The 23,184-nt window shown below is 31.4% G+C and overlaps 1 protein-coding gene across 2 annotated transcripts; it reads left to right on the forward strand.

Annotated features, from left to right (window-relative positions):
- The first annotated feature begins 1,046 nt into the window (after window positions 1–1,046).
- LOC103829721 (putative cyclic nucleotide-gated ion channel 15) lies at window positions 1,047–17,108 on the forward strand. 2 transcript variants are annotated; one of them, XM_009105420.3, is made up of 7 exons: window positions 1,047–9,028; window positions 9,182–9,722; window positions 9,810–10,022; window positions 10,529–10,821; window positions 10,895–11,006; window positions 11,096–11,332; window positions 11,411–17,108. In XM_009105420.3, exons 1-7 carry the CDS (start codon window positions 9,000–9,002, stop codon window positions 12,038–12,040), a joined length of 2,055 nt encoding a protein of 684 aa, XP_009103668.1. In that variant the 5' UTR covers window positions 1,047–8,999; the 3' UTR covers window positions 12,041–17,108. The 2 variants fall into 2 exon arrangements, with proteins under 2 accessions (XP_009103668.1, XP_033130674.1); XM_033274783.1 differs by lacking the exon at window positions 1,047–9,028 and adding an exon at window positions 9,037–9,088.
- The last annotated feature ends 6,076 nt before the right edge of the window (window positions 17,109–23,184 follow it).

Here is a 23,184-nt window from a genome sequence, read left to right on the forward strand (position 1 = left end):
AAGATAAAAGATAATCTGCCTCTCGTGGCTACAAAAGATGTTTAAAACATAGGTTTTTGAAATGTAAAAACGTGCATAATGAAATGACCAAAAGGCCCTTAAGTAAAACAGAAATCGAGCAGATAATAGGCGCGGAGCGACCTCGGCATGTCGCTCCGGCAAGTCGCTCCGGCCTTCGGGAGCGACCTCAGTGGGTCGCTCTGAGAGGTCGCTCCAGGCTTCGCTTCGTGTCGTCTCGCCATAGAGACGCGAGCGACCTCGGGGTGTCGCTTTGGGAGGTCGCTCCGAGAGGGGTGTGAGATGCGAGCGACTTCGTGGTGTCGCTCCGGGAGGTCGCTCCGGGCTCGTTCTCGCGTCTCCGAGTGATGAAACCGCGAGCGACTTCTCCCTGTCGCTCTGGTAAGGTCGCTCCAATAGGGAGGTCAGAGCGACTTGGTGGTGTCGCTCCGGACTGGTCGCTCCATGCCTTGCTCGCCCAATGACCACTCTAAACACTCCTTTTTGAGCTCCAAATGCACCCAAATGTCTCCAGAAACTCCATGTGGTACTCAAATACCTGATAGAGACATATGTACGCAAAATGCAACCTAAACATGTCTAAATTCTAATCTATATGATGAAAATGTTTATGAATGAATGGATAAAACAATGTAAATATGCAAGATATCAACCGGTAGGCACGCATCAGATTTAGTTAGCAGCTACTTTGAGGTAAATATTTATCAATTAATGCTCTCATATAATTTCATCTCACACTGTTCTTCTCAAATATAGGCTAATGAGAGCGAAGGAGATGACCATGAGGTGCCTGTCCCAGAAGCTCTAATCAGCACCATCGGACAGACACATAAGTTTTGTGTGAAAGTTACAGAGCACAACTTCTCTGGCAGTACCCGAGCCATAACTGTCACCAGGATCCTCTCTCTAGACAAACCACCACCCACAGAAGCCTCTGTTGGAAGCAAAATTGCTGCCACGTCCGGGGAGACAGTGCAGACTGGGAATGAAGTTTGTGAGCCTTCCAAAACCCCTGGTGATTCTGCAGATGAGGAGAGTAAGAGGACGTTTGACTACAATGCTGATCCAGAGAAAGCTAAACGCCAAAGACGTGATGATTAAGCTTCGGTTCATGGATGTTTTAGTCTTTGCTTTATAGTTCAAGTATTGACTTGGTCTTTTTAAAGTTTGCTTCAGTTTGAGTACTATTTTGGTTTATCTAAAGACAATGCGTTGTTTCTTTCCCTTTCAGACTTTGTCATTCAATCATTTGAACTACTTTTTTTATAATCACTTCTGTCTCTTTCTATATTTATGTATACTGAAACTTTCTTTAAATCTGCTTGACTAATCTGGTTGTTTGCTATACTTTGTCTTCTAATCGTTTGAACTGTCTTTTTGGTTTTGTTTGTAAAATTATTGTTTGATTGAATAATGACTGTGCCTCACTTTTTTTTTAATTATAGTAACTCAGTTTCAACGTACCTTAACTATTGTTTACTGTTTGCTTTACTTATATTATATAAGTAATATATAATAAAGTTTCGCAATGACCTTAAACAACTCATCAAGCTCTGAACAATGGCAACCATTCCCTTTCATAACCACCTTCTCCCTAAGCCGGCCTTCTAATCAGCTCACCATAATTTGCCGGGGGATGTTGGCCGGCGATATAAAGAAGTTAAAGAATCAAAGAGTTTGAAAAACGTGTATAAAGATCAAGAGTTTAAATAATACACGACTCACAAAATTTTCCAAGATTGCATGATTACAAATATGGTAAGGAATCCCATGTTAACGTAAAATTTTCATCTAAAAAGGAAAGTCATATATTTCATTAAACAAGCAATACCAATCTTTGACTATTCATTTCAAAGAGAAAAGAAAAATACTTAAAAACAAACTCACCCAAAAAAAATCATCCTTCTCTTCCGTAGAAAATAAGATTTCTTAGGCAAAGTCTTTCTCTCCCAAAAACTCATCTGTATCTTCGTTACGTCAATAAACCATACCCGTGCTCACGTGTTGCTTTCTACCTTCAGGAATGAGTTCGTTGTGGGGATCGCTTCTCAACACTATGGATAACCCACCTACTGATCAGCCCAACAAAGCTTCAGGTAAATACATAATCTTCTGTCTCCTTAGAAGGATCCAACAATTATGTTTTTCTTTTTTTTTGGGGTTTCTGTTTCTTAGTGGTCAAGGAATTGAAATATTCAATCCAAATAAAAAATAAATAAAGACTTCATAAGCCTTAAAGAATCAATAAAGTGATATGAAGCTAATGGATGATTAAGTGCACTAACAAACATATAAACTAAACCCCATATAGAAACCAAACTAACGAATCCGAGAAAATAGAGCTTTGTAATATACAACATTAGCAACGCAAAAACTTATCTTTGAGGCGAGAAGACATGAAGAATAAGAATTAATATGAATTAATTCCAAATTAACATATAAAGTTCCAAATTAATTTTTTAACTCAAAATCCTTCAAATAAGAATTTGTCAAAAAAAAAAAATATTAATATGAAAAGAAGTTGTACACACTAAATATTTATTTGAAACAAAAAAACTCAATATACTAATTCAAAATTTTTAACTAAAAAAAAACATATAAACTTAGCTTCTGCTCACTAACAAACATATAAATTTAGCTTCTGCTCACTCAACATATAAAGTTCCAAATTGATTTTTTAACTCAAAATCCTTCAAATAAGAATTTGTCAAAAAAAAAAATATTAATATGAAAAGAAGTTGTACACACTAAATATTTATTTGAAACAAAAAAACTCAATATACTAATTCAAAATTTTTTTTGAAAAGAAGAATTAATTTCATTCTGATCTCGAGATCATATCTGTAAAATATTATTTATATATTTTTCTGTAATTATTAAATATCATAGACAACTACATATATATGGAAAATAAAAGAACATTTCAGTAATACTAATTTATTTCTGAAAATATATCCCTGTGTGTAATAATTGTAGTTGGAAATACATGTATCTTATTTCAATTTATTGTTTTGTTTGTAAAGTTCTAAAGAACGTATGCCCTTAATTAAAATCGCATGTTTTACAGTTTCATCTTACATGCAACACATTCCTCAAAGAATCCACCAACTTCAAGAAGGGATTTCAGTGCGTCCTATCACGGTATGTATAAGAAAGGTTTGGGACATCAGAAAACACCAAACAGATAATACTCAAATTTGCATCGGCTTCCTGTGCTACCACCACCACGTAAGCCTTTTATTAACTTTAACATATACATATATATATATATATATATATATATATATGCATTTTCCAATCCACCATATTTGATTTAAGTATTATCTGTTTTAGCATCCTACAAAACGAGAAGGATAGGAAATTTAAAGTTGTTATCATCACAAGCATAATTCATAAACTTTCCCAAGGTAAATAGTTTTATTAAACACATCAAAAAAAATACAAATCTAAATTTTTTTTATCAACATAATAATAAAATCTAATATTTTCCAGGCAAACTACTACTCCGTTCATCACCAGCAACCAATTTCTACTTCAACAAATCAATTGATTACATAAAGCATTTCAAAAGGCGAATAAGAGATTATGCGAGAACATGCAGCAAAAAGTGATTTTAATTCATGCATCATTCAGATTATTATTCTCTTTTTCACAGAACTTGATACCTAGATTTATTTACATTTTAAACTATTTTATCATTGTTTTTATGTAAATCTCTAATTCTATATAAAATCTAAAACTTAACTTCTGTTTTTCAATCTTTGTTAAGCAATTTAAATATATAGAGAACAAATTAAAAAGACATAATCCGCGCGTAGCGCGGACAAAGCATCTAGTACTATTTAAGAATTTGTTCAACATAGTTAAAGGCCGGAAGAGCAATAAAGGGATATGTATTCTCAATAGTGCCGTGCCAAGTAAAGAAATTTGGATACATTCGCTTATGTCAAAAAAACTTTGTAGAAGATTTACAGAGCATCATTTTGTTTACACACTAAATCATTGACATTATACATTTATACTCCTCACTTATTCTCTAAATTATGAATTAAATGTTAATTATGGCAATTATTTATGTATCCTAATTTTTTTATTTTTTTTGTGTTTATACATATGTTCATCTTTTTTAGTTTGCCATAATAATTCATTTTTCTTCATCTCTTATATCTAATTTGTGTAACGCCAGCTATAAAGCGACAAACAACCGTCTAGCTAAGAAGTACTAAACAAGGACGAGACTTCAAAAAAGACTCATGGGAAAATACAAAGAACTATTCAGACCACACCGAACAAACCAGCACTAGGATACGAGACATGAAGAGGAACAAATCAGAATCGACCTGCCCCGGTGCTAAAAAGCCACTGGAGCCGAACACCTACAAGAGGACGAGGGAAGCTTAAGGGTTTAGAGGTTAGACCGTTAGAGCGCTAGTCTTACTAATCTAATCTATCTGCATAAACATATGCTTTGTTTATATTTTTTTATCGTCATATAAATTTGAATAGTGAGAAATAATAATTGAATAGTAACATCTTTGGATAATCGAAGAAAGAGAAGGTGGGGGATGATATGTGATCTCAATCAAGAAAAGCCCATATGGCGTGTTCCCGTGGCCTCGCCACACCAAACCCCATTTATTCCAAATGAAACCTGCAATTAATTGCCAACCCAAGCTTTGTCTATTAATGTATTTTTGCCCTTAATGAAAATGAGCAAAAAAAAAATGAAGATATATGCATAAAAATAATGTATATTTTGGTATAGTATCTTCCTATATGCTGACAAAAAAAAACAATTCATAATTATTTTTGCAAGCTGTTCAGTTTTTGTTTATTTTCCTAAGACCTAATATTAAGAAAATGCACACGAAGTTATGCATTATGAAGAAACATAAATGCCGTTAACTAGAATTCAAAACTGATAAACATATATGTTAATGTTTATTAATTCAGTGCCAATATATATTATAAAAGAATGCATTTTCTTTAATTTCTATTCATTATTAATATGTATATTTGTGAATTTCACAATACCATGAATTCAAACTGCAAAATTGCATGTTTAAGTATTACTACCAAGTAGTGGAAGTTTATTCCAACTTGTTTCTAGTTTTAAGAATTTGTCCTTTTGCTCAAAGATAACCTTTCGAGACTACATTGACCTATTTTATACCTACTTACAAACATAAAGAAACACAAATTGTCGTCCGTAGTATATATTTTGAGGGATGTTTGGTAATTCTTTAATTATTTTTTGACACGTTAATAAAGTAACTTAAGAGATACATTGGTGCAATTAAAGCAATCTAAGCCGATGAGGAAATGCGTCGAGATTTGTGAACAGTTTGCCTAAATTTTAAGCTTATCACTTAGATATAGTGTCAGATAAATACCCTTAATTTGAATAGAAGGCAAGGCGACAATGCAAATATAATATAACACTTACGCGAGTAAATAACGCAGTGGGGGTAACTTAAACAAATTATTAAAACATCATCAAATGAACGAATGTGTTATGTACCAAGGTTGATGATAACATCTCAACAGAATCGTCGTCCATAAAAGCAATTAGATCACATATTCCAGTGAAATAATCGTTTAGATTAAAAAGAAAAAGAATTAACAAATGAAAACAAGTAAGAACCAAGATTTTGAAGTTAAATGGATGAATCATGAATTTAATGTTTATAAAGTAGACTGTCTCAACTGGAGAACAATTTCACACACAACACAAGTCGTATAACCGGAGGTTGTTTTGTTTCCTCACTTCAAAATGCAAGAAAGTATGTATTTTAAGCTATATTAGAGATTGACATGCACGTCCGTACGGATATTAATTTTAACTTTTTAAAAAAAATAAATTGTTATCTTTTTCATCATTAGTGTTATATATTTTTATAATATTTTAGGTTCTTGTTCAATCAGAATTGGATTCAAATCAAATCGGATAATATGATCACTTTTGGCTATTTGGTTATTTATAGATTATTTTTAGCTTGAATTCAAAATATCCGAACCAAATCGGTTACTCGGTTAGTATGGTTACTTTTGGTACAAATATCCAAACTTGTTTTGGATACATTAGTTTTGGATATTTTAAAGTTTCTACACATCAAAACTGAATCCATCCATATTTGGAGGACTCGGCTCGAAACCCACCCAAAATTTTATAATATCTGGTGGGAGCTTAATTTCCAAACTCAATACCCGAAAGAAACAACTCGTACCTAAATAGGTACCCAAATGTCTATGTCTAACTGATAGTAAACAAATAAAAAGAACTCTTTGTTAACCAATTTGGATTCTTATCACAAATAGAACAATTTTATTCAATCAAGTCAAATTATTATGATTAAGATGTAAATAAATATTGTCGAAATATTATAGTAAAGATAATTAATGAAGTAGCTAAAAAAATAAATAAAGAATGTAAAAGATAAAATAAAAATACTTCAAAATATTTAAATTTTGTTTTGTAATTTTCTATTAAATAATGTCGAATTATTTAGAAAAACAATAAATGAACTGGTTAAAATTAATTAAAAATAGAATAAATATCTGTAAAAAATCACTTGAAAATATGAAAGTATTGTTTTGTACTTCACTTTTAAAAGAATATATTTTAATAGAATAGATTCCTCGTATTTAATATAGATATAGAATAGGATCTAATTTCTCGATCTGAAGGTGTTGCATTTTTTATAGATTTTATACATTAAATTTTTTAAATTAAAATTCATTAATCCGCAAGCCAAGGAATAATTTTTGAAATTTGTAAATGACTGATATTAATAGTTAATAGCTAATATTATAATTGTTTTTGTTAGTTTTTAATGTATATATATATATATATATGTGTGTGTGTGTGTGATATATGGATCTGTATTGTTTGTATGAATCAAGCACAACCAAAAATATATACGTATGAACAAATCGGTTTGATGTATATAGATTTTGTTTGTTTGTAAAAGATTGAAAAATCGATTAATGTACAAAAATAACTAAATTAAACCATACATTGCTTTGTATATAGGGTATATCGGTAAGAGGTGAGGAAGAAAAGAAGATAAATTGTTGTTGTTTATTATTAAAGAAAGAATTGTGTATACAAATGAAAGCATAAAGCTATGTATATCAATGATTGTATGCTGAACATTGAAATGGGGGAATAAGAAATGTCCGTATATGATAGGATTATAGTAAATAATTTTGGCGTTTTTTAGTTAATAACAAATTTAGAATAATGCATTAATTCAATAGTAAAACTGCAAAAGACAAAGGAAACATAAATATAGGTTCAATTAATACATCAGTGGCATTGTAGTGTAAATAACTTATAAAACTAAAAAGTAATTTATATTTATAATTCTGTTTTAATAAATTAGATTACCGCTCTGAAACAAGATATCCAAGAGAAACATAGACAGCATAGTTTAAGAGTGAAGATGAAAAATAGTAAAAATATGTTTGAACACAAAAAGAGAGAAAATATATTAAGAAACTTGAAAGTCAAATGTAGTCCATGCAGGAACTGGTACAGAACACATGGTCGGATTCCAAAATGAGTCAACTCCTCGGATCTTACAAACCTTACCAATCTAATTAAGTGGGAAGTGTCTGTATATTACTACTATACATAATACTTATCTCAATAACTCGTAAATAAATATATTTTTCATTCAGTGTTTAATTTAACAAATATTCTATCCCAAATAAAGTCAATACGCAAATACTGAAGGAGTAATGAGTTTAGTTTACCCGCCCCCGCCCCCCTACTTAAGTGATAAAGATATAATACCATTTTGATGGTTAGTAATCACAAAAACTGGAAGATTAGTAGTCTAATCAACTATAGTTATTGATTTTATCAGCTATAGTTGTTGGTTTATGATTATTGATATCTGGGAGGAAATAAATAATAACGTTTATTGAATTATCTTTGTTAAAAACGTTAACCAATAACTATCAATCAACTTTGGTGAACAAAAAGTTCGATTTTACACGTCTGTCAACTTGTTTGAATCTCCTTAACATTTTTTACCAAAAAAAAAACTTGTTTGAATCTCAAAAACAATAACTCGTACTTTTTTAATTCAACAAAAATTGCAACTTGTTTGTTTTCTTTATCATGGTCTGGCCTTGTACTTTATGTAAATAACTAAAGCCACAATAGCTACTTTAAATGGTATTTATAAATTATAATCATATATCATCCGTACAAGAAAAAGTTGCACTTTGTCCACACCAATACAGTGGAAACGAACACTATATTCAAGTAAAACTCGCTCTCAAATACGAAGCTAAAGTTATCAATCTTTGTCTGAAGACGAACACGCCCAAGAAAAGAAGAAAACAAATCTGCACAAAGCATTGATGAACGAAGAACACTTCACGTTTCAGTGAGTCTCTTTTTTTTTTCTCCACCTCTGAATGTCCTTTTTGCTCACATTTTCGTTGTTGTGGTCCTACTTGGTATTCTTACAGCTGTTTCGTTTTGTGTTGTGTTATGTCGGTGCCTTAATTTCAACTTCCTTTTTTAGTTTTCACATGTCGACATTTTTTTCCCCGTAAAATAAGTCTATACTCTGTTGCAGGGTTTTGCGGTCTTGTTTTGCTTGTTACCTAAGCGACTCAAAAACTTTTCCCCTGTTTTCTTGCTCACTAGTCGTTCATTTCTGAAACAGTTTCACATCTCATGGGTTTCCTCTTTTAATCACACAAAGCTCGTCTTCTTGCTCATCATTACTCGATACTATTAGATCTTTTGTGTACAGTTGTATATACAAACAAAAGTGTCTGTCTGATCCCAAAATATGGGTTTAGTTCTCTTCCCTATTTTTCTGGAAATTTAATGTCCCCAAGTTGATATTCTTGTGGCATAATGGGTTTTTCTTCATTGATAAAGTAAAGCTTCTTGATTCACGGTTCATTACACCTGTAAAGTTTTGAGACTTCTCGTGTTGTTAAAGAGAAAAAAAGCAATGGGTTATGGTAACTCAAGATCTGTGAGGTTAGTACTTGTCAATAAGACTGACTCTTGTTCAATATCATATGAATCTATTACAAAAAAGTAAATATATATAAATTTTTTTTAAAAAAAAAAACATCATATGAATTTCTTTCTTCTTTCCTAAAACTGTACATTTTCTTTTGATGTTTATAGATTTGAAGAAGATTCAGAAGTAACAAAGCCACAAGCTGTACATGAAGAAACTGCGGTAAAGCTCAAGTTCAAAATCAATGGAGCTCAAATCTCTCCTAGAAAAAATGTAAAGAAGATGACTAGAGGGAAGTCTTTTAAAGATAAAGTACTCTCCAGAGTGTTCACTGAGGATCTTGGGAGAGTTAAAAACAAAATCCTCGATCCTCGTGGACAGACAATAAGAAAATGGAACAAACTCTTTCTCATAGCATGTTTGGTTTCTCTGTTCGTGGATCCTCTGTTTTTCTTCTTACCGGTCATGAGAAAAGAGGCTTGTATCACCATTGGAATCAGACTCGAAGTTGTTCTCACAGTTATTAGATCTTTGGCTGATGCTTTCTACATCGCTCAGATTGTTATACGGTTTAGAACGGCTTACATCGCCCCTTCTTCTCGTGTATTCGGTAGAGGAGAGCTTGTGATTGATTCAAGAAAGATTGCTTGGAGGTATCTCAACAAAAGCTTCTGGATTCATTTGGTTGCTGCTTTGCCTTTACCTCAGGTATAATGATTCTTATGTATCTTCCAGCTTTTAAGTGATTCATGATATATTCAACCCTTGAGTAATCTTTGTTGTTACATTTTTCAGGTGTTGATTTGGATCGTAATACCAAATCTAAGAGGCTCACCAATGACAAACACCAAGAACACTCTTAGATTCATCATCATATTCCAGTATGTTCCAAGGATGTTCCTTATATTCCCTCTCTCTCGCCAGATCATTAAAGCCACTGGTGTTGTAACTGAGACTGCTTGGGCAGGAGCCGCCTACAACCTCATGCTATATATGCTAGCAAGCCATGTAAGTGGCTCAACTCTTAGCTAAAATCTCTATTATATTTAGCCTAGGACTGAAGATAGTAGATAAACAGAACTTTGTGAGAGATGTATTAAATTATTAATAGAGTGGTTATATATTAGTGGTTATATATTCTCTCTATTTCATATCAATTACCGTTATATAGTAAATTTTTCGTTACAAAATAAATGTTATTTAAAATTTTTAACGCAAAATTCTTTGACTTTATTCTCCAATTTATTTTTCTATTGGTTGAAGTATGGTTTGGCGTATAGGTAATGGTGCTTTTATCTAGAAAATATACAAAATTAAATGTATTTTTAATATGTGTGTACAAATCTAAAACAACATTTAAAATGAAACGGAGGGAGTATATATATTATCTGGCCCTTAAATGATTATGTTTGATAATTGTTTCAAGGTCCATAAATCTCAGAGACTATATAAGGGGTTTATAAGATTTGGTTAGGAGTTGAGTGTCTCTCATCAGTCAAGTCTATTCATTCCAGGTTTTAGGTGCTTGTTGGTACTTGCTTGCAGTTGAGAGGCAAGAGGCTTGCTGGAGACATGCTTGCAACATCGAGAAACCGATTTGTCAATACAGATTCTTCGAGTGCAGAAGGCTTGAAGATCCTCAAAGGAACTCTTGGTTCGAATGGAGCAACATAACAACTATATGCAAACCTGGAACTAGGTTTTACGAGTTCGGTATATACGGAGATGCAGTAACTTCAACTGTTACTTCATCAAACTTCATAAGCAAGTACTTCTACTGTCTCTGGTGGGGACTGAAGAACCTCAGGTGAGATCCAGACACCATTATAGTATAGTTTAACCACCATTTTAGACATTAACTTGCCTTTGTTCTTCTTCAGTTCCTTGGGACAAAATCTATCCACGAGCACTTACGTTGGTGAGATTATCTTCGCTGTTGTCATGGCGACTCTAGGGCTTGTCCTCTTTGCATTGCTTATTGGAAATATGCAAGTGAGAGAATCAAAACCTAAGGATTACTTGTGACACACGTCATATAGTTCTCTAATCATAAAGAGTCTAAAATTTTCACTTTCTTGCAGACATATTTACAGTCGACAACCATGAGACTTGAAGAATGGAGGATAAGGAGGACAGATACAGAGCAATGGATGCACCATAGGCAGCTTCCTCCAGAGCTAAGACAAGCCGTGAGAAAATATGATCAATACAAGTGGTTAGCCACAAGAGGAGTCGATGAAGAAGCTTTATTGATAAGTCTTCCTCTTGATCTCCGAAGAGATATCAAACGCCATCTATGTTTTGATCTTGTTCGACGTGTAAGCCTACTTCATTCTTCATCTCCTTAGTTTCTCAACTTCTTGGTTTTCTCTGAGATTTCTTGCTCCACACGTTAGGTTCCGCTGTTCGATCAAATGGACGAAAGAATGCTTGACGCGATCAGCGAGAGGCTAAAACCGGCATTATTCACTGAAGGTACGTTTCTTGTGAGAGAAGGCGACCCGGTCAATGAAATGCTCTTCATAATCAGAGGCCATCTTGATTCTTACACAACAAATGGAGGCAGAACCGGGTTCTTCAACTCTTGTCTCATAGGACCAGGAGATTTTTGCGGTGAGGAGTTGCTTACCTGGGCGTTAGATCCACGTCCGGTTGTGATCTTACCGTCTTCCACACGCACCGTCAAAGCCATTTACGAAGTTGAAGCGTTTGCTTTGAGAGCTGATGATTTGAAGTTCGTGGCTACACAGTTTAGGAGATTACATAGTAAGCAGTTGAAACATAAGTTTAGGTTTTACTCTCATCAATGGAGAACTTGGGCGGCTTGTTTCATACAGGCTGCTTGGAGACGGCACAAGAAGAGGAAGTATGCGACTGAGCTGAGGGTTAAAGAGGAGTTTCAATGTATGTTTGAGACGGCCTCGATGGTTAGGCTAAACAGTGGGAAGTTTACTCGTAGTGGGTCGGATTCTGGTATGGTATCTTCGATTCAGAAACCAGTAGAACCGGATTTTTCTAGTGAATGAAATTGATATATGATTTGCTTTGGAATTTTTTTTTTTGTATAATTAATGTGTATTATTTAACTGTAACTCTTTTAATCGTTTGAAAATGTTATTAAGTTGTTTGAGCACCTAAGGTGAGATATGTCGAGCAATGCTGTTTGCTTTCAGGTTTTCTTGTTCAATTTGACAATTAACAAGATCCTCTCGTATCATTGGGTTATATGCTTAGTATGTTGGGATTGTAAAATTCCATGTCTAACTCTATCTTATATTATTAGTACGATATTGTCCACTTTGGGCTGGCCCGCATGGATTTACTTTTGGTTTCCTTCCCAAAAGGCCTCGTACTATTAGAGTTGGACTTCTCTTTATATATTAGACTTTCCTTTGTCAAATATCCGATGTGGGACTTAACTTGTTATCTCACATTCTTCCCTTCAAGCTAAGGACCACATTCATCTCATATGTTTCCTTCGGCGAATCATCTTCGGCACCACCTTGTACCAGTAATCGCAGGGCTTTCTTTGAGAATGTTTTTTTCCCACTACACATCACAGGTTCCATGATCTTCTGACGTTTCTACAACATACTTTCTCTTTCTTCTTCTACCCGTTCTTACTTAAAAGGTATTTTAGTCTTCTTGCATCTCTTTGTCAAACCTGGCTCTGATACCAATTGTTGGGATTGTGAAATCCCATGTCCAACTCTATCTTATCTTATTAGTACGATATTGTCCACTTTGGGCTGGCCCGCATGGATTTACTTTTGGTTTTCTTCCTAAAAGGCCTCGTACTATTAGAGTTGGACTTCTCTTTATATATTAGACTTTCCTTTGTCAAATATCCGATGTGGGACTTAACTTGTTATCTCACATAGTACAAGTGCGATTAGCTTGGCCATACTTCAACCTTAGGTAGTGCTTCAAGAAAAATCTTCCGAGTCCACCACAATTATGACATCATTAGGATGTAAATCTTGGCAGCTTTGAAGCGCACATTTCCCACATCTTAGTTCTGCAATGGTTCTATTTGGCTAGCATGTAAAACCGTCCCTAGCATGAATAGAACGCACCATTACTATCTCTAGCAAGCAAGGCTCCACCTAAATTTATAACTTTTTAAATTATATTTTTTTCCAGCAATTCAATGTCGGATATATAAACACTAAATTTTTAGAAAATGAGAAAATGAGCTTAACTGGTCTGTCAAATAAAGAGGAATAGTAATAAAATATCTGAATAATTGTTAGTGGAATAAACTTAACGAAATAATTGTGTTCAGCATAAACACAACACACACACCCCTAAGCTGAACGAGATCTGTTAAAAGATCATAAGAAAATGATAATTTTCTTGGAGACTACGGATGATATCACATGAAGATATGGAAGCACACGGAAGATACTTGCTACGAAGCTGCACCCGAGTTTGTGGAAGCATAGTTTCTTTTTGAAAGAGCTATTGTAACCTAAACAAATCAGTTGTAACCACTATATGTACCTCAACGCCTGCACTTCCTCAGAACTGCCCCTAGTAACTGCACTTGGAAGATGTTTTTCTTTTGGTAGAATACCCAAAATAAGCATTAAAAATATAAAAGTTTTTTTTTGGTAAAATGTTAAATTTATAAAATATAAAAGTTGTCATAAAATCATGTCCATAAAAATTAATGAAAAAACTGTAGACAATAAGGCTATTTTGTCTTACGGCATATCTAACTAATCAATTAAGAGTCTTTCACTTGTTGATTCATGTCACTGGATGCAAGATCAAATAAATTATGCAATAGCTTGAGATAGATGCCACAAACATCCCCTATATTAATAGAAAAAGATTTAAAAAGTTGAAACTTTAAATTTGTATTAATTAAAAAAAAGTTTTGTTTAGGTGTCACTTAATTATGATATTAATTTGGCTTACGTAGCAACATAAGAATCAATTGAAAAATTAGTAAGTTCAAAATCCAATCGCTAAGAAAAATTATATTTATCCAAACATAAATATATATGATATGATAAACTTAATACTCGACGATCTCATTAAATTAATACTCGGCGATCTCATTAAATAAGATTTTTTAAATGGTTCAAAGTTGATTTATATTGTGATCCAACATAATACTTTTTTTAAAGTGTAAGGTATACTCTTAGTATGTTTTATTTGGAAAGCAATTAAAATCAAAGTTTGTTATATATTATGGCCTAAGTATTGCATAATTTTGCTATAAATCGAAACTAATGATTTTTAAGTGTTTTTTTATTAATATCAAAGAGACGCTTTGATAAAAAAGAGTAAAGAGACGCAACTATTCAAATTTGTTTTGTTGATAAATAAAAAAAGAATATTGTTCGGTTCTCATGCCTTTCTCGCCTACAAAAACTTATATAAAGAGTAATACATAAATTAAGTTCTTTTATTACCAAACGAACTTATATATCAAATATTTTTCCTTGCAACACAATTCTTTAGAACTTATATTATGAAATTTATATTGAAGATTAAGAAAAAGCTTTGTCCCTGCCTAATTTTTTTCGTAGTTTAGAAAAACATTAATAATGACCTTTCGTAATAGTTGATGATATATATCACGTTAACCTAACTTTCATCATATACAAAGTATCGGTTGCACACAAATAATACTATCATCTTTCTATACTTGGGCCTTAAGTATAATAATATTCGGGCTGCAAAATTTTATGTTGTCTTAATGTGACCCATTACCAAACTATAATTCAAATTATAAGCTTAATCCATTAATTTGTAATTATCATTTTAGTTTTAATTTTCTATCTTATGTTGTCAAAAAAGTAAAAATCTGATATTCTGAAAATAGTGTAACTTCAATATAAAAAAAATTATTTATTGATATGTTAGTAAAAGAAAATATCCAAATGTATCGGCCCAACATATAGTTGATTATATAAACAATAAAAATTGTATACATATAGAAACAATTTGATCATAAATAAATTTTAAATTTGTCAATACAATATGTTTAATTAAAAAACAACTACTTATTTTGGATTATCTATAATTGAATTCGCTTAAATGTTCTTTTTAATTTCAGTTGAGCCGAAGGAGGATCAATCGTAAATTTCCGGTATTATTATCGTTAGAAGACAATAAAAATCCTAATTTTGAACCAAATTTTCGTGATACACAATTTTAGAATCAATCTCTTTTGGTAAGTTTAAATTAATTGTTTTCATACCAGCTGTTTAAATAAATAAGAAATTTTTCCACCAAGTTAACGCTTCCACCGAATTTTTAAGCTTGGTACAAAATTTTGAAGAAGTTATATATGGTAAGTTTAATTTACGATAATAATATACTTTGTCACAAAGTCTATAATTTCTACCTTTGAAAACAACTTGCCAAATATGTTTGTGGTAGTTATTGAAAATTTAAAAAAATGTTGGTTCAATGTATCATGCTAAAATATGGTTTCTAGATAATTAATGCTATTTATTTTAATTTTTCAAACAATCCAAAAACCTACCTATGCCTACTATATATATACGGTTGAGTTTTCCCTTAGAAATGCCATCAATCTTTTTCACAACTCTTAATTTATGATTATAGGAGTATCAATGATATCCCATTTTAATTGTTTGATTTGGGCTTCATATTTTTTATATGTGTACCAAATATTTATAGTTGATTAATTATTCTATATTGAGAAAAACACAAATATCAAATATATTTTGACCACAAGAACACATGTATTCAGAAATCATCAGATTTTGCAATATAAAACATAATTTTTTTAATAATTATTTCACCATGCGCTTTGCGCTTATCCTAGTATCTAACTAATCAGCAAACCCTGTGGAAGAGAAAAGCATAATCTCATATCTACCTGGGCATACAAATTTAATGTCGTGGCAATTTTTTCAAGAATAGGCAGACCCACGTTAAAATAGGGTTCATTTGTGTAATAACCAAATTTAGAAGTAAAATTAAAATATATCATTAGTCTTGACATAATTAGATCTCATTGCATTTGTTTCACTTTCTCCCAATTTTGTTCTTTTTAAAGTCGGTTTCCAGTTACATAAAAAAAGAAGCAAAACAATGGTACTGATTATTCTGGCGGTGGTTGTTAGGCAGTGGCTCAACGGCTATGGTGGTGAGGGTGATGACTACGATAAGGGTGGTTACAAATGAAATGGCGGTGGTTGTTAGCGCGGCAGATAACACGACGGAGATGGTTGTGACTCAGTAAGGGTGATGACTACCATAAGTATGGTCTTTTGTAATGTAAAACTCATAATGGTATATAACATACTGTAGTATGAAATAAACTAAATAGCATGGTACATACAATAATTTTATCAAATAGCATATTATATTATAAAATCATAATATGTTTACATGCTCGACATATACAAGTGTTTTCAATCTTTATATCTATCTTATAGATAGTAAGCAACATGAAATAAAATTATAAATAACATGTAAACATAAATCTTTCATCATACGAGAATATACAAATAAAAAATATAAATAGAATAGAACATGCTAAATAGTATAGTTCATATTAATGAAATTATAAAATGGAGATCAAAATTGTAAAAGGGAGGAGGTGGTGGTGTACGAGGAGTAGCAAGAAGAGGAGAGAGGAGCAAGAGATACAGAAGAGAGAGAGAGAGGACTTAAAGAAATATGATGTAATGTTAGTATTATTATTCTATATATATATGTAATATAAAATATAAAATATTGCATAAATACCACTGTTCATCTTCTTCAATTTTTATTTCCATTTTTACTATTATGTGTTGAATCAACCCAAACCTTCTATAAATTATACCCAAAACATTAATCACTAAACTCTAGAAATAAATATAAACTCTAACTCAAATATCAAAATATACACATAATACATAATATGAAACATTATCAAAATAAAATAATAACAAACAAAATAACATTATACATATTGTTCAAATTTTGAAATGACTATGATTGTAGGGAATGAGGTAATGCTTACCTTAACATCAACCCAAACCTTCCATAAAGTAAACCCATAATTAAACTAATCACTAAATCCTAAAATAAAATATAAATTCTAACTCAAATATCAAAATATGCACATAGTATATAATATGAAGCATTATTAAAATAGAATAGTAACAAATGAAGTAGCATAATACAACTGGAAACTTACATTACAAAGTACAAACGAGTGGTATGGTTACGACGGAAGACGTGGTGACCGATATCAAGGAGATGGTGGTGATCATCATATCATTAGTTACTAGCATGCTCACATGATTCATCTCAGTCTTGTCTCTACCGGTTTGATCGTCATCATTTAAGAAAGTGACTAAAGATTTCCGGCGGCTAACAATCAAATTTCTCTTTTCAGATCTATTAATTGGCTTTTTGTAATGGTAGTAGATACAGTGATAGTGTTCGAGTGATGAATATGATTATGGAGGATATGATGGTGATTACAGTGAAATGGTGGTGGTTATGTAAGAAAAAGTGATGATGAAGAAGTGGTGGCGGTGACTGATAAAGAAAAAAAAATTATTTGCATTTTTTCAACCGAGGTAAAGACAATATAGTATATATTATAGAAATATTAGAGATTTTTTTTGTAGTTAGATTCTTAATTACATTTTATTTTATAGTCATAGGGTGCAATTTCCCTTAAAAATAGGGGGTCACCTGATAAATGTTAAATGTTATATATTGGTGGATGTATTACAGTTGACAAAATAATTTGTAGCTTCATTGGTCTATTTCTTTAACCTTTGATCCACCTTTCCTCGGTTTGATTTTCTCTAAATGCATATTGTTGTTTGATCTATTTATTTTTGAAACAAATTATGTTGGGTTAAAGCTCAATGTGACCCCTTAAAATCAAGCATGGATCCCCCCTTGGCTTCAAACCTGAATTGTTAACTTGCTTACCAGTAAATCATTCATGGACAATTTACTATTTAAATACTCAATAGCTACATGTGGGATATCATCGCCGAAGCCGATTAACTTGATCTTTTGCTTCCTTCTCTTTCTTGAAAACAACAATTTCACCACATCATTAGCTCTGGTGAACACTATCGTGAACTGGTAGAGATCTCTCTTGGTCCAGAACAATACCGGTCAAGATATTCTTAGACTTGTGAATCGGGCTTAGTCTTCTTCACAGTCACACAAAAGAACTAAGCCGAAAAATGAAGTGGTCGTTTTGGGATTAGTGCATTCGGCCTTGTAGCTGAGGCAGGCAAGCCAGCTCGGACAGTAGGCTATCCTATGTACATCTCGTTTAATACATGTAAAACGTACATTTAACCAATTCAATTATGTAAGTCAAGGAAAACTTTTTCTTCCGTAACTGAATGTTGTTGCCAGAACTCACCAGGTACAAGAAAATGAACACTTTATAATGTTGAGACTAGTACAGCTTAAGATTTAAAGAAACAAAAGAAAAGTTCAAAGGTATTTTTTAATTATTTTTCATCTCCCTTGTACTCCTGTGTAAAAGTGTAAACAAAAATGTAGAAACAACAACAAGTAGCTTTTACGAGTTTAAGATCCAAACTTGAACTCCAAAGAGATATATATATTCATGTGAACTTAGAGACTAATCAAAGCCTAATTCCTAAGCTTTTTCATTTTTGCTTTCCTCCTCATCCAATGTTCTTAACTTCTGTGAGAGACGGTGCATGTAGTGTTCGAAGGTCTCGAGTCTACTTACTGCCCAGAACATAGTCGATCACGTGACATGTTTTTGTTATTTTTGATTGTGCTTCAGTGAGTTCGTCATTTTAAACAACTTGGAGACCTTTTCACAGAGATTCTTCACCGTAGTCGAACCAATTTTCACATCTGAAAATCAAAAATATTTTTACTAATTTAATATTATAAAAATTAAGAAGAGCAAAAAAAAGAGAGTCAGTTTTGGTTATATGCTATGTATGTAAACGAATATATAAGATGCGATAAATGACAAGTTAATTACGGTGCAGATTGTGACTCTTGCTTTTAGGACCGCATTTGTGGGATACAACAAAGTTGCCGGTTACATAACACCCAAAATGATGAGTGGCACAGATGGTGATAGTGAGACAACGTCCACACATTTAAGAGACGTGTGTAGGAGAGGCGGCTTTTAAACCTTTCATTTTGTAAGTAGCATTGGTATAATCCCTTTATTTTTCTTAAGATATAATAGTAGATATAAGGGACAACTAAAAATAGATCGTAAAAAAAATATTTAATTAAAAATTTGACGAAAGAAACTCTCAACTTTAATTTTATTAACGTCTGTCACATTCAGTCACTAAATTTTAGACGGAGGGTGACAGAGATCAACGAAATTAAAGTTGAAAGTTTTTTTCTTTGAATTTTTAGTTGATGGGTTATTTTGCAATTCATCTTTAGTTGAAGGATTTTATTACTAAATGAGATTAAATGTTTTAAAATCTTTATCATCACTTATGCATTATTTAAAACTCTTAGAGTCGATTTATAAGTCTTTAAAATAATGTTTGAATTCTTATACATTATTTTATCAATTTTTATAACTGATCTATGAAGATCTATAAATGATTAATAAGGTTTAACAATAGTTCTATACAATTAAAGATATGGTTGTTCGTCGTACTACAAAAACAACATGAAGTAAATAAATTAAGCAAGAAGAGTAAGTACAAGATATATTTTTATTGATTAATATTGGTTCAGACATCAAAGAGAAAAAAATAATCATGCATATGGGAAAAAGAAGAAAGTATGACCTGAAATCCAGAATTATTGTAAAGAGGAGAAGAATGTTGACGCCATACTTTAAGCAGAAATGTTGAATTTCTAAACTAATTAATTATCATCAATACTACTTATAACTTAATATATTTTAAATTTTAATTTTAAATTATTTGATATTTTTTAATAGTAATATAAAAAAAATTTATATGTTTCCTCCTTTGTAAAGCTTTTTTGCATTACTTCATATTTTAGCAATATTACGAATAACCATGTATTATTTCATTCTAACAAGTAGCAGAAACTATAAGAGTTTATAAAACCATTGTTAAGCCTCATAAAATCATTTGTAAGAATATTAAAAATTATAAAACGGTTATAAAATTGATAAAATATTGTATACAAATTTGTAATTTAGTTTAAATACTTATAAATCGACCGTAAGAGTTTTAAATAATGCATAAGTGATAATAAGATTTTAAAATTTATTTAGTAATAAAAACCTTTAACCAAAAATGAATAGCAAATAACTTCTCAACTAAAACTCCGAGAAAAGAAACCCTCAATTTTAATTCCGTTAAATGTCAGTCATCTTCCATCTAAAATTCTGTGACGGAAGGTGATAGACGTTAACATAATTAAAGTTTAGAGTTTCTTTCGTGGAATTTTTAGTTGAGGATTATTTTTATGATCCATCTTTAGCTGAAGGGTTTTATTACTAAAAATCCTAGATATAACTTGATTTTTTTTAACTCTTCCCGTTAGGGTGATCTTATATTTGATATCTTTTTAAAAAAACAAAAAAAAGATATTGTCGATTTATATTATGATTTTAAAATAAAAAAAATAAAATAAAAATAAAAAATAGTAGTAGTTACTTTAAAAAAAATTAACGTCGTCAGCAAAACACTAAACTTTAAATCATAATCCATAAATTATTGGGTAAACCCTAAACCCTTCGGTAAATCTTAAACATTTGGATAAATTCTAAATTCTAAATGAAAAACACTAAGCACTCAAGGGTTTAGGATTTAAAATTTAGAGTTTAGGGTTCAGTGTTTTAGTGTTTAGTGTTTTTGATTTAGAATTTAAAATTTATTCAAGGGTTTAGGGTTTACCCAAGGGTTTAGACTTTAGGATTTAGCTGACGATGTTAAAAAAAATATTTGTAACTACTATTATTTTTTATTTATTTTTTACTTTTTATTTTTAAATCGTAATATAACTTGACAATATTTTTTTTCATTTTCTAAAAGATATCGAATATAAAATAACAAAATTCTATTGGTTGGTGAACTCATAGGGTGACCCCGAGAATAACACTCATATATTATTGGGTCTTTGTTTGTTGGTCAATCACTATGTTGCTTGCTTGAACTTTCATTGTGACACACTGACATTTGTTCCGTGAAAAAATCATCTTAATAGATTTCAAATAAGATGACCATTGAGAAAGGGCATGAATTTTAATTTATTCTTGAAATTAAATTTTAAAGAAGCGGTATGTAAGTAAATAGTTTGCTATCTACAAAAGAAATCCAAATTAAAATTAAGTTAAAATGTGTATCTAAGTATTTGTAATCCACATGTTTATTCCTCAACTACAGCTCGTGTAGAATAATACTTCAATATATGATTGTAAAAATTTGTGATTAAAAGGTCAAATCTTTTAATAATCAACGGTAATATATTTTTTAAACGTGATCATGATTATAATTTTAAATCCAGAATTCACAAAAATGAGTATTTAATTATTCAACTATATGCAATTGACAACAGAAAAGGTCAACTAACATAATTTATGATGATTTTTGGGTTGTTTCTCCGCTGCTTTTTCTCGCTTTTTCTTCGAGAGAACATTGATAAACATAGAATCTGGGATTGTGTTATCATCTTCTCCTGAAGAGTAATTGGAAGATGACTCCGAAGATGTAGACTCAGCGCCAGCTTCAGAGTCGAATTCAAAAGAAACCTCTTCTTCAAGGCAGTTGAGGATGGAGCATGTTGAATTGATCTAGAACTTTTTTTTCCTTCTAGAAAATCCAATCTCCTTCTGATTAGAAGCAGTCTTTACTTGTTTCCCTTTCTTCTTATCAGGATCCACTAAATACTTGGCTGTAATTTTTGAATAGATATAGGAGACTCAGATTTGTTCATCCTTTCCTTTCTTCTTCGAGCTGAAGAGTTGCAGAAAGAGCAAGGGACTGGAGCTCCAGTAAAGCATCTACAAATATTGTGTTCAACTTCTTTACAATTATCACAAGTTAGAGGGAGTCAAGGATGTGAGATTTCAACTGGATGTGTATAACCAGATTCAAACTAGACATTCATGACTTCTGGCAGAGGTTTTGAAAGATCAATAACTATGAACACCCTTGCAATTTTGATATATGAGGAAGGAGGTAGAGAGGAAGCCCAATAGTCCCAGTTACATGTTCCAAGACTTCTACGATGAAGAATCGTGGAGGACTCCTTTGAACTCTTCGTTGAGTTAAACTGTTTTATTGGTAAATTTTTGCTTCACTTTTTCAAAAAGGAATGTAGCATAGCCTAAAAACTAATTTAATTTTATTATATGTCCTCCAAATTTGTTCTCAACTTTGTTTTATTAGAGCATTTCCAACAGATTCTTAAACTTTCAAATTTTGAAAATTTTTACTCTTCAACAGACTTTCAAATTCTCAAATTTTGAGATTTTATAACTTACCTATAATTCTACTAATCTAATTTTGCATCATTTTAAATTTTATAATTATATTTCACTTAATTTTTTAATATATCTTTACATGTATATTATTATTAGTACATAAAACATATAGATGTGTTAAATTCAAAATTATTAATATATAATATTATTATGTGAAATATACATATTATACATATGTAATTTAACCATTTTGTAACTCCTTTTTAGTTGATATATTTTTTTAAAAAAATATTTTTTTATTCAAAATCTATATATGAATTATAAATATTATGTTTTCCATTTTTAATGTGTATTGATTATTTATTTATAAAAATTTGGTGTTTCTAATTAATTATTATTAAAGCTGAAGACTAACATGTAATATACAATAACATTTAAAATATATTTATTATTTAATGTTTATATTTGGAACAACTCAGTTTCAAATCCTCATTTTGAAAATCATCTACCCTCAAAATAAGGTTCCTTGGTGGAGATCATCTTAGCCTCGTTTGATTGTTAAGCATTAACCACAGTTATTTTGTTTGTTCTGTTCAATTTGTTGTTCGATTTGATTGTTTGATACTTGAGTCTCCTTCTATCAAAAATTAATATCTTAATTGTTCGCAGCAGAAACCAGTCGTCAATTACGAAACATATGTCATCCACCTTGTCCACACATAGGTACTTTGTGATAATAATAAATACAAATGTGATATTATGATGGGCAATTGTCAATAATAGCACCTTTTGAAGTTTATGTCT

Source organism: Brassica rapa, chromosome A07 (genome assembly GCF_000309985.2).
Source record: "Brassica rapa cultivar Chiifu-401-42 chromosome A07, CAAS_Brap_v3.01, whole genome shotgun sequence".
Lineage (NCBI taxonomy): Eukaryota > Viridiplantae > Streptophyta > Magnoliopsida > Brassicales > Brassicaceae > Brassica > Brassica rapa.